At 41.5% G+C, this 12,674-nt stretch overlaps 1 protein-coding gene across 1 annotated transcript in view; it reads right to left on the bottom strand.

Annotated features, from left to right (window-relative positions):
- Positions 1-256: 256 nt before the first annotated feature.
- Positions 257-12,674, bottom strand: part of PTPRG (protein tyrosine phosphatase receptor type G) — a 420,049-nt gene continuing 407,631 nt past the window's right edge. The window contains exons 26-29 of the mRNA XM_064453587.1: positions 10,567-10,713; positions 9,626-9,768; positions 6,381-6,516; positions 257-5,605 (exon numbers count right to left, since the gene is read on the bottom strand). Of these exons, the coding sequence (XP_064309657.1) occupies positions 5,459-5,605; positions 6,381-6,516; positions 9,626-9,768; positions 10,567-10,713 (573 nt within the window). The 3' untranslated portion in view covers positions 257-5,458. The remainder of the gene's footprint in view (positions 5,606-6,380; positions 6,517-9,625; positions 9,769-10,566; positions 10,714-12,674) is intronic.

Here is a 12,674-nt window from a genome sequence, read left to right on the forward strand (position 1 = left end):
GAGGACCAGTGGTGGAGAGGGACGGGGGTTACTGCCAGCTCTCCGATAGTCGGAGACAATTAAGAAAGGAACGGTGATCTCCACTGTCAAGTGACTCAGAGACAGCTCCCAGCTGAGTACTGCTTGGAAATTTGAGATCTAATTAAAGCAGGCCTTGGATCTCATCACTCTTCCTGCACGCCTGGGACAATGAAATACTGACTCGTGCATCTGTTCTGTGTGTGTATTTGATGCAAATAAGGAAGAAGTCTGTAAATACATCAAAAACCATACTTTATTTTATGTATAGCAATACAATTTACATATTAAATAACACTATAATAGAATGATTTGATATAGTTTAACATAACAAAAAGAAGGTTCTTCAAGTTACAAAAAAACCCCAAACAAAAACCAAACCAAAACGAACAAAAAATCTCCCTCAAAATACTCCCTCCCACCCTCTCCCCAAACCAAACACCACATTTTTTTTTTTTTCTTTCTGAATGGATCAATGAGACAAACGTATCCAGTGACTGGCTAAGTCTAATTCCTATTGCACACACTGACAATGGAATAAAAAAAAATAAAAATCCAACTTTCACAATCACTGCCCCAAAGAAATGACATGTGTGGAAATCTTTTTTGGAGTGTGATGATGGTGTCTCACTACCTTGATACACAGAAGGTATGTATTCACATAGCCACCACAGAACTAGGAAGGAGGTGAAACTAGAAAAAAATTAGCTTTATATGAAAATATAAAATTCTATGATTATATACCATAGATACAAAGTTCCCAGAAGATGCTTATCCAAGCAACAAAATATTTACAGTTTTAATGACTTTTGCTATTTTAAAAATGAAGGAAAAGAAACCAGGAGTACACATGAATGCTTCGGTCTTTAGAAACAATGGCTGCTTGCTAGCTTCGAATGTTCTAACAAAACAAAAAAGTCACTACCCCAAATGTTGGAGAGTTGTGACATTGTATAAAATTGACTATCTCCTCTTTTGGAGACGTTTATTCTTAAAACTCAAGACATTTTTCTTGAAATTAATTATCCTCTGTAGAAAATGCTTCCCTTTGCAAATAGTTAACAAAAACACTAAAAACAGTTTAACAGCTAAGACAAAGTAGAGGCCAAATCTCTTCATTACAGTTCCTTCTCTTTCTTTATTTTTGCATTCCTTCCCCTTTGATAAGTGAAGCCAATGTAGTTCACATTGTTAGAATGGCAACAAAGAGAAGAGGAGCAAAGGGGTAACAGTAAGAGTTGAATTATATCTGTAAAAAAATAACAAAAGCAAAAGAAAAAGAAGAAAAGCAATGCAGTGGATTAACAAATAGGCGTTTTCCCTTCATATAAAAATTCACTGGCACCATTTGAACATAAACTTCAGAACACAAGATCTGATGTCAGAAGACAAGAATTTGAGAAAGACTGCTAAATCTTTAAGACAACTAAGTTTTAATTTTTTTTTTTTTAAATTAAGTTGGTTTTGTTTTGCTGAGAATTAGTAGTATGCATCTTTGGTAGAATCAATATCTATATTTTTTAGCTTTTAAATAAAATATATCAGCTTAAAAAAAGATTGATAAGAAGGCAGTTGTGCTGTGTCATAAAAATTCTTCTCCTAACATTCCAATGTCTCACTCTGGGCTCAAGCAGTCAGAAACTGGAAAAACAAGTGAAATTTTGCAGATCCTGTAAATGATTCCACTAACCTAGAACAGACCCACAGTACAGAAACAGTCACACACACGGAGCAGTTTAAGGGTTTGGGATTTTTCTTTTTCCTGTTCCTAAATTAGTATTTGGAAACAGACACCGTGAAATACTAAGGACAAACGCTGCTTAAAATGAACAATCTTTAGACCTTGGTCCTGCAGAGGAGCGTGTGCTTAGCCTGCACGCCTGAGCAGCCCTACCGGCTCTCCCAGACCGAAGCCAAGTTCACGTGCAGCGGTGTTTGCGGGATGGGGCATTCGGCTGACACTGACACCCATTTTAGATGTTAAGGTGACACAGCAGCTTTCTGAGCATTCCCTCTTGGAAAGCTTGGCTGCTCTTACGGGCTCAATGGGAAGAAGCCTTTTATGTCTTTCACATGGCCTGTGGGCGCAGTACACATGCAAGACATGGAGAAATAATATTTTCTAAATGTAGACACACTCATGCATGTGCACTTCAGTCCTTTATTTCCTTATTTCTCAGGGCTGGTGCTGAGGACCACATTTTATAGCAACAGGATATACTCAGGTTCTCTTAATCTGCAGGCCTGCACATTGTCTGGGAACTTCTGATGCTTGAAAGACATCCCGACCGAATGCCAAGCAGTGGTTACAGCGAGGTGGGGGTTGGCATGGCAAAAGCAAGGCCGTGATGCGCAGAGCGGGGCTCTGGCCAGAGGGACTCACGAGAGCATCTCAGCGGAGCCCTGAGTGCAGATCTCTGACCACGCGCTCGCTCCTGCCAGCCTCGCTCAGTCCCAGGGAAAGGGGTGCGAATCCTTATAAGAGGGCAGAACTGCAGGTGCTTACAGCAGGATAGGTTTGGCTCTTACACACTCTTAGTCCCGACTTTCACAAGCAATTCCTAGCTTCATCCACCCCAAGCCTAATGCATCTTTACCATCTATTGGCTATCTGGCTGTCAGCACAGCACTTAACACACAGCTCGAGCCCCCTTAAGAAAAAGTCCATGGAGAACTCACAGAACATCAGTGTAACTTATTTCCCCATGGATTAAACCCCAGCAAGTATTTCAGGTGTGGGAAAATGCCAATGCAAATGCATGGATTTCCAAAGCACCTACCAAAGTTCAACCGCCACAGCCTTCTTTCACTGATTTTTAAGACTTGTGAGGAGGTAAGGGATTAAACCAAGGACACTCAGGCAGTGTGTCACGAACCACCGTTATCTTCCATCATGCCAGTGAAATGAAAAGTAATCAGCTGAAAGTACTGAACAAATCCAACCCTCTTGATGCCTGCAGTAATCTTTCTGTCACTTAGCTCTTGTCAGAGTTTGAATTCTTAACTTCTCCCTACACTTCCCCAGGAACTTAAACACTTCAGACAGAACTGATCCAACTTATCAGAGTCCCTTTGTGCTACCAGCCGGAATTGCCTGAGGCCAGGATCACTACTCGGGGTGCAAGGGGGGGCTCCCCAGCCTCTAACGTGGATGCACACTGGCCAGCAGAGCACTCAGCAAAACCCTCCAGCCCTTGCAGGCAGCAGTACTTGAGAATTTACTTAATTCTTGTTACTGCGCTATAGTGACTGTAGAGCCAGTCTTAACTCCTACCACACATTAACTGACTCCCTCCTCGGTGCTGGGTCCTCCCAGTGCCAGGGGGACGCAAACTACAAAGCAATCTTTTGAAATACTTTGCACATTTTTCATTTGGACTAGCTGGTGCTGGACAGGGGATTTCCTTACTGAAACCTGGATATACTATAGTGCTCAGCACTGGCAGTTATTTGGATCACATGTATGGAAGGGTTCAACAAACTGAGAAGCAAAAGGTAACTATGTAAAAGGTTGCTGATGAATTCTTAAATACTTTGGTGTCGAATTAATCAAGTGTATCCATACTAGGAAATCTTTCCCTTACTAAAAGTAAAAGGCCAGATGTTAGCACACACCAGTTTGCATAGCTCCTCCACTCAGTGAGACCGTTTCAGCTTGTACCTCGTGAGGTTCTGAACCAAAATACCTACTCTCAATACAATTTAAGCAGTTCACTTTCAGCTTCCTCTTCACGATTCTATGATTCTTAGCAGAGCTTCCTCCCTGCCCTCCCCTCCAACAAAAGAAGTGGGGTTTACCTTGCCAAATGTCTGTATTTCAGCAAGACTGGACTGGCAGAAGTTAGTAGGTTTACATTTAAATGAAAAATATGCTGTAACATTTTGACAAGTCCTGAAAAATTACAACGCATGTAGAGTTGAAATTTAAAGGTAAAGAAACTAATGCCGTATACAAGGGACAGTGCCTTTAACTGTATACCAAATGTCAGGATGGTTGAAATGACCTATTTCCTTTTCAAGGCACATCCAACAACTCCTCCCTACTCAGCCGAGCTATGAAGGACACGATTAGCTTTAATTTTCAGGAGAATTAAGTATGTGCTTACTTCTTCCGTTAAACAGGGATGGACCTTGTTGAACCGCTACCAAATACAAAGGAAAAGGGAGCCAGTGAGGATGAATACTTAAATGCTCCAAACAATAATTAAATTATTTGTATAATCTGGGGGAAACCATTTCATTGGTGTGGGAGGGAAAACACAATAAGCTAGGTTTGTGCTAAAGAATTAGTCTGGCAAAAAAAAGAGGGAGAATGTAACTTTATAGGTAGTTTTTTTATTAGTTTGCTTCACCAGTAAATATGGATCAGTACTTTATGTTTTAGCACTAAAGTATGAAAATTACACACCTGTAAAAATGGCATCTAACAGTTATGAAATTAAGAAACGCCTGTCATCATGTAACATACCATTAGGTGTGAGGTCATAGTCAAGAAATAGTAAGGAAATTAATGTGTTTAAAATATTGAATAGCTTAGTAATGTAAAATATTGCTACCTTCAATATATCTGAAAACAGGTCTCATTTGGGGTTGTAGTAGATTTCTCACGGTATCGGCTCCGAGGAGAATAAAAACAAAAATACTTTCCCATCAAAGGGCTGGTTAAAATCTAAAATCAACGTTTTTCTGGATACCTGGGGAAACTTTGAAATTGTAAACTCAAAACCTATCACTGCGTCCCGTGTATGACTTGCATCTAATTTATAATTATCTTGTATGTAATTTATGTATTCCATGTGAAGCAAGTCTCAGGCCTGTAAGTGTACAGAACAGCAATTTGAAACAATACAGAAATAATTGTTTCAGCTCCACAAGGCTATTACACCTTCACCGCAGCTAATAATCACCTGCCACATTTTGTCAAGAAAGGGTGAACACTGCTCATCCGCTTCACTGGAATGCAGAATACCGTTACCAAAACTGTGACTTGATCACTAACATAATAAATATGGTACGAAGGGGTACAGTATCTGTCGTAGAAAGAATCCATCTGGCCTAGCATTCAAGATTTAAGATTTGAGGGTCACTGTAGTTAGCAAAACTTCACTGCATTTAAACAAAACAGAAAAAAAGCGTATGTTTGTTGTCATGGAATGTCACATCAGGGCTTGTCTTGTATTAGAATATTATAGGCAGTAACACTGATCATATAGTGCAAACTAGATAAAATTGCGTTTCACTGTGTGAAATAAACAGAGGTGCAAATGCTCAGTAGGATACCATTAAGACATAAAATGGCAAAAAATAAATATCAAAACTTTTATCAGTGTAAAAAAGTAATTGGGTTATTGTATAACCTAGAGTCTGGCAAAAAAGGCCTCAAAAAAGTTCACTCAGTCTTCAGAAGTTCTACAAATTAAGTGCCTTTTAAGGTTTCCAATCAGACAAGAGACTCCATGCTTTCTGCGGGATCAGATTCGTCACTGGCCATCACAGCACCATTTTTGTCCAGTGTCATGGGACCATTTCCATTCTCCTTAGTGCTGACCAAGCTTAGCATTGCCTTATAAAGAAACTGGTACTGTTCCTGGGAAAGAAAAGATACGTTATTTCAATGCTTTCAGTGTACATAAGTGAGTGGCACTTAAATGTGGCATTTCCAGGGAAGGTCATGGATACTCACTACTAGAGGCATATATACAGCAAAGAAAAAGACTTCGAGAGCAATTACCTCTGTTAATCTAGTTTAACCTTGGCGACCCAAATTCCAGTTTTGGGTAGATTATATTATTCCTAACACATTATTAAACACTACAGGAGGGTGGGACAACTCCAGAGCCCCTGGCCCAGCCCCAGGTTGGTCCCTGGTACCGCCAGAGCCACGCACACTGAAACAAGGGCGCTGCCCTTGCTGCACGCTGAGCCATGAGCCCCTCTGTTGAAGCTTTATCTCCTCGCAGGCCTACCCGCCCTGCTGCATCCCTTCAGATCACAACGTGCCATGTTTAAATAGCACAGCTTAACGTACAGGGCTGGCTTACAGGGGGATGATGACAAGCTGAAAGGTCCTTCTCTGCTAGGGCTGCCTGTACAGTGCCCCCCTAACTGCATAAGGAAGAAGCTTGACTTATTTTAAGTTTTTAAAAAAATTATATTTCTTAATAACGAATCAGAGATTTACAGTGTGGGTTTGAGGTTTATAAAAAACCGACAGATATACAAAAAAAGCCCAAACGCAAATGCTGCTTGGTAGCAGATGCAGTAGGGCTTGACAACATACAGAATGAGTGGTTTAGTTCATGCTTTTGGTCTCAGATGAAAACCTTGTAAACTATCCATTTATATTCCATTTAAAGACTTACAATGTCTGTAAATACTCCAGGCCGCATAAGATTTATCATCTTTGCCACCTGGAAAACATCGACAGCATTTTCATTCTCCAGCTGCTGGGACAGAGTGGTAAGGGCACATAGCGTTCCCGCTGACACAGCTCCATACCTGAAAAACCACACCAAAATGATAAGATACTCAGAAACATACCTGGACAGTGACACAGACCCATGAAAATGTTGATATCATCTTATTTGATTACTGTAGTTCGTCTTTGTATCTTTTAAACGCTTGTTTTATACTGGCCGATTTTTAGTCATTTTAATTTATAGAAGAAATTGGATGGTACACCAGTCATCTCAGGATGTCTGCAGTACTCAATACAAAGAACTATATCAGCAGAAGAACGTGAGCCATTTAAAAGTACCCAGCCTGGAGAGTATAACACCGAAATCCGTTCTCGCATGCCACGTGTACTGAAAGCATCTGCATTATAGCTGAGCGTATTTTAAATTCATTAGTGGGAACTCAAGCAAAACATAAACGATTAGAAAGAAATGAGACTTTGCCTCTTCCTCCACGTCTGACAATTATAGAAAACTAACACGGATATGAGGTGCTCACAAGTAAATGGGGCACAACTCAAAGTCCTTAGGTCTGATTCATCGGCAAAAGGCAACGCGTCCCCGAGTTGGGCACCCCAGAGACATTACGGATTCTGAAGAGCCGAGCTGTGCTGTCATTTAATAAGAACCTGAGCAACAGTTATTCATCAGGAGCACAAATCAATGTGTCCTTGAGATACTGGTCAGGTAGAAATCTTACTGCTGCTAAATCTGTGGGTGTACTTGAATCATGCGTGCAGTTGCAGGGCATGGGATAGAGGATCCTAAGCAACAGGGGCTCGTAACTGCTCCTGAGGAGCCTCAGCTGTCCTCCGCTCTCCCGGTACACAGGAGACCGCACGTCTGTCCTGGCTTTGCTCTGTGACTTTGAGAAAGTCTGTGTCTAAATGTCCCCACCTGTAAAAGGGGACATTGGTGCTGACTTGCTCTGTAGTTTGGAGAGCTGTACATTGAAACTTAAATAATCGGCAAGTGCTGCAACGCCATCTGGTATCATAAGATTACCACTAGGATTTTTTTACAACATTTCTGTGGAAATCAAGACATATGCTGACTTAATTTTGTATGATTTTTGCAAACTCAATTTGCCTAGAAATGGGAAACAGAAATCAGATCACAATAGATCTGCTATATTTGATGAAAAGTCTGTAGAAGAAGCAGCAGAGCTTCTGCAGAATAGAGAGATGGCTGCGTCTGATCATCTGCAGGGATAGTGGATGAAGTGCCCAATGCTTGTGCCTGATGGGACACAACTAGATGCCTCTAAGGGTCTAACGGCCCCATTTTCACTTGAGCTGATAACCTCCAGCTCCCAACAACCTGAAGGCTTTTCTCTTGGAAAATTATGCAGAAAATCTTTATCTAGTTGTCTACATATGGGCAGTTATATTTAAAAATCTTGACAACTGTCTCGAGTTGGAATTTCTGAACTTCTTTGAAATGTTGTTATCAAGTTCATCCCACCACGTACTCCCTAAATACCACATGCACTTAGTATTGCAAATTCATATATTTGGAATTAATCCGCAGTTGTAATTAGTAGTGGATTATGTGATATAGTTGTTGCATGTAGTGAAGGGAAATTTTCATTTTCAGCTACATTTGCTTAGGCTCCAGTGAAAAGCAGAATCCACATTATGTATTAGGCACAAAAATAAAATCATTGAATATGACAAATAAACCAAAAAAAGCAATTTACAGAAAGAATGACTCAGCACTGTTAGGAATGCGATTTTGATTTTTTTCTTTTTGTGGTCTAGCATGAAATGCCCAAATCAATAATGGTTCTAATTTTGTAAAACATAATCTTAAATACTGCAAGAGTAGCAAAACCTCACTTCAGACTACCCAAAGCATGAATATTAAAACTAGCTGGGAATTAATCAGTGCTGGCAAAAGGCAACCGAGCTTACACTGTGCATTAGCAAGGCAGGAGATGGTGGGAGAAAAACTACTTGCTGCAGCCCAAGGCACCATTTGCAGGAGTCTGTTAGGAAAAACCTGTTGCAGCAGCAAGACACCGCTGTGAAGTGAAGGCTCCTTCAGCAACGGCGGATACCAGTGTGCAATCGCACACCAGTACAACGGCTGATTTGACCACTGAAACACCAGAGTATGGTAATAAATTTTTTGCACAAAAGGCGAAGATTTCCAAGACTTTCCCACTGACTCTGTTTTGTAGCAATGACAAAAGGTCTAAAGGACTCGGGGAGGGTGGGGGGGAGGGTGCCAGCATAGTGTTTGTGCTGGCTAGGTCTCTGCTTCAAGGGTAACTCAAACAGTGTCAGAAATAGGCCTTCCTTGGGATTTTAATGGCAGAACAACTCTGGGAAGAGCTCTGCTCGCCAGGAAACAGTCCCCCCAAAAAGATCCAGTTAGACCCAGGCTCCAGCTTCACTATAATGCTATTTTGCAGCTCCATAATGTGTGCAAAGTAATAATAAACAATGTGATATTTAGCACCCTTTATAATTGGGTATTCAAGCATAGATGGCAAGACAACACTCACCACTGCGCTACAAGAGAAGTGTTGGGGCATGCTGGCCCAGTGTTAGCGGGCTCCCTCCCTCCTACTTGGCACCACGTAGGCCCCTTACAGTGTTTTTGGGGAGGCAGAAGGAGGCAAAAGAAATCTGCTCTCAGAATACCCGGGCCCTTTGTCACACGATACTTCTGCTCATCCTGAGACACAGCTGAGCTGAGCTTGTTCTGTCTTACACGGCACATTAAGCCTGAGCTGTTAGACAGGAGCTTGGGGCTGTTTTGAAACTGGTTTCCATAAGCCCACATTGGGCTGCTCAGAGCCTTATCTAAAGCAGGGCTCTGCTGGGTTCTGAAACAGGTTGTAGGGTTTGTTTGGGATAATTCCAGGTACAGAAGAACCCAAAATGATTACAAAGCAAACACAGTTTCACTTTCTGAGTCCACCTAAGACTATGACCAATGTAAAAATGACACTGAGCAAAATGTATTTGGCCTCAGATGCCAAGTGAAACTTCATCCCTGGAAGTTTAAATATTCCGATCTGGTTCCCTAGACCACTGAAGCCCATCCACTCCATGCAAGAATGGACATCAATCCTAACAGGTGTCCTGTAGCTGAGTAACTCCTTGTACAACCTGCACATAAATGGGAGAAAAGAGATGACATACTCATCATGAACTATGGTGGGGCCATCCCTTGTTAAGGCCTCTTCCTTGATTACATTGATAAGTTCAAAGGTACTGCTTATAGGAGCATCTGGGTTTGGCCATTTAGGACACTGAAAGTGGCGGACTTCCAGAACGTAGTCATCCTGCAATGAAAAACCAGCCTGGGCATTAGCTGCTTTAGTTTCACATTTATCCACTCCAGGTAGAAAGAGGGAAGAGCCTCGCTACAAACTGAAGAGATACTTTCTTCTTTCAAAGAGTTTGTATAGAATGAAGAAGACAGATGCACAGCTCTAGCACCTCTGTAATGAATGCGCTAGAATAATGCAACTTTAACAAAATGTTCAAATGATAGATTTTGTATGTGAGTTGAGGGCTTCTATCCACATAAACCTCCTCTCAGATCCCTTACAGCTCAAAAGTCAAACAAGAGAAGAGCAACCACAGCATTCAAATTTAGAAGGGCTTGCAAACTACTGTGTTGCAGCAAAATCCAGCTGCAATCCCGACAGCAAACTAGAGGCAGGTTTATAGCTCAATAGAAATATGCTTAATTAACCCCTTAATTAAGACCCTCAAACAATTAAAATATAAATGCTGATTCTTATAAGCAGAAATAGGACAATAAATCTTGGTGTAGTTTACAAAGTATAATTCAATCTACTTGTATGATTTAAAAATGAAAACCCAATGTCTTCACTTTCAAATAAGCCACAAAATTAATACTACAGTCTCATTAGCTAGAGGAATCTGCCTGAAAGTAGATGTGAGAGGGAGAAGGAGCCAATGAGAATACCCTTCCCCTGTAAGCAACACGCATGCACATGCATTTACAAATAAATCCTTTTCAAAACTGATTCTGAACATTCTTCTTCCATATTTAAATGACATAATAACATTCTAGGGCAAGAACAAGACCCACATTTGGAGTTTTATTTTACCTGGGTAGCTTCAAGGATAAAGTCATGGATGATAATTTGCTCTTCGTTAGAGAGGCACAGTCTGTCTTTGCTGATAAGGGTCACAGTAAAGGCCTCACAGTTCATGGATTCCTCGCGACTTGGCCAGTACACAAACTCATCTTCTGCCTGAAGGAATGAAACAACACACTACTGCAGCCTTTCAGATATCTTGTGTGTGACTGAAAAATCCAGTGGATCAAAAACTGGTTTGATAAATAGAAATGATCAGGAGCTGACCTTTAAAAACCATTTCTGTCTGAAACAGATTTACTATTACAGTAGGCAGCAAGCCTGCCACATCATTCCTTTGTGTGTCCAAACAGGTAATGTCTGCTTTTTTAATTGGCTTCACAGGGAAATGGTTATCTTAGCTCACTCATACTTACCCTTTGTGTTGCATCCCAGGCTTTATTATCTCCTGCCTACACAGTTTTGCATGAGAGTCAGATATCTGTTTAGAAAAGACACCTCATTGACCTTTAGCAATTAATTGCTTATTATTTTTAATTTATATTTATTGTGATCTAATCCAAAACTCAAGGGTATCAGCAGAAGGCCTGTGGATCAGGTCTAGGTAGAAGACTGATGGATACTTATGTAGGGGTTGAATTTTTAGGAGGAGTGAGGAGAAAGGAAGAAACCCAAATATTCTTAGCCTTGAAAAAAAACACTGGCTTAACCTAATGCAAATTCTCCATCAAAATTCCTCTACTGAAGGGGCACTCTCAAATCTCAGTGAGGCTGTGAACGGTGGAAGAAGCTCAGTGCCGAAGCAGCCTAACTGACAGGGTGTAGATAAAACACCATCAAAGCTATACTTTAAAAAATAACTGTGCTTTCCTAATTCACTGCAGAGAAAAGAAATTAGGCTCTGTCATCACATATATGCAAAGCTTGTTTCTCCTCCTGGCTTCAGGGATCTGCTGTCCCTGCAGCTTAAGCACAGAAGCTACCCTGTCAGCCTGAATGGCACTGCATGCCTGTCTCTCTGAACAACCCGTGTTTTACTCATGAGAAAACATGAGGTACGAGACCACTTCATCCCGCTGTGGCCATGAGCACGTCTTTAAAACCACGGTTATTTCTATGGGCCTGAAGCCTTGATGTATGCTATATGCAAGATACTGGTAAGATTTGGGCCTTAAATGTTTATTCTGAAAATGGGACTTAGGGTGCTAAGTCCTCTGAGTGCCTTGAAAATTCTGCCCTCAGCGTGCAGAGGCCAGCAAGCAGTGCAACATTGCTGAACGCTGGGGAAGTGACCTGTCCTGCCAACTGACTGGTCCTTGTGCAGCAGTAGCGTGCATTATCATCTCGTCCTTTGGCATTACACTTGCAGCATCGTGCCAGTCTCGGTCCCATGCCACCCCTCCTTGCCAGCCAACAACCCACACCAAACACAGAGTCAATGCACAGATGCTACTGCCCTGCTGGCCAGCCTCCACCCTGGGAACAGTGAAGGTGAAAGCAGGGACCAGGCATCCTTGCAAAGGATGGGGCCAAGTCCAGCGTTCCTCCTTTACCCTTTAATCACTATTGTTCTGCAGAGCTATTTCATGTACTTGTAAAGACAAGATCAGCCTCTTCATTTCCACCTGACACACTTTCATTTCATTAGTGCTTTCTGATTCGATTGGATTTCTCTGAACGCTCTTCGCCTTGCAGTGCCTGCAATCCCTTTCATTGTGCCGCACACAGGAAGCATATCGACTGCTGCCTCTTTAGTAGCCCCTCATGACTGCTCTTTTCCTGCTGTAATGAAGGTGGTTTCTCTCCCACTCTCAGCTACAATCGTCTATTCACCTCAGTGATGCGTGCATGAAAAACGAACCATTTAGTTCTTAATCCTTTTCAACGTGCCCTCTTGAGACGTGCTAATAAATCTGGAAGTAGTGATTAGCACTTCACCTGTGTCTCCTCTCTCTCATTATTTCCACTTCTATTAACATAAATGTTTGCTTTTAAATTTCATCAAAAATATCCACAGCTGTTGTCTTGCATGACCCGAGCCTTAAGCTGCCTGGGCAAACAAGCAACTACCCTACTTTCCCTGCTTCATATTTCTGCTCCTCTCAAAGGCCTCAACT

Source organism: Phalacrocorax carbo, chromosome 6 (assembly GCF_963921805.1).
Source record: "Phalacrocorax carbo chromosome 6, bPhaCar2.1, whole genome shotgun sequence".
NCBI lineage: Eukaryota > Metazoa > Chordata > Aves > Suliformes > Phalacrocoracidae > Phalacrocorax > Phalacrocorax carbo.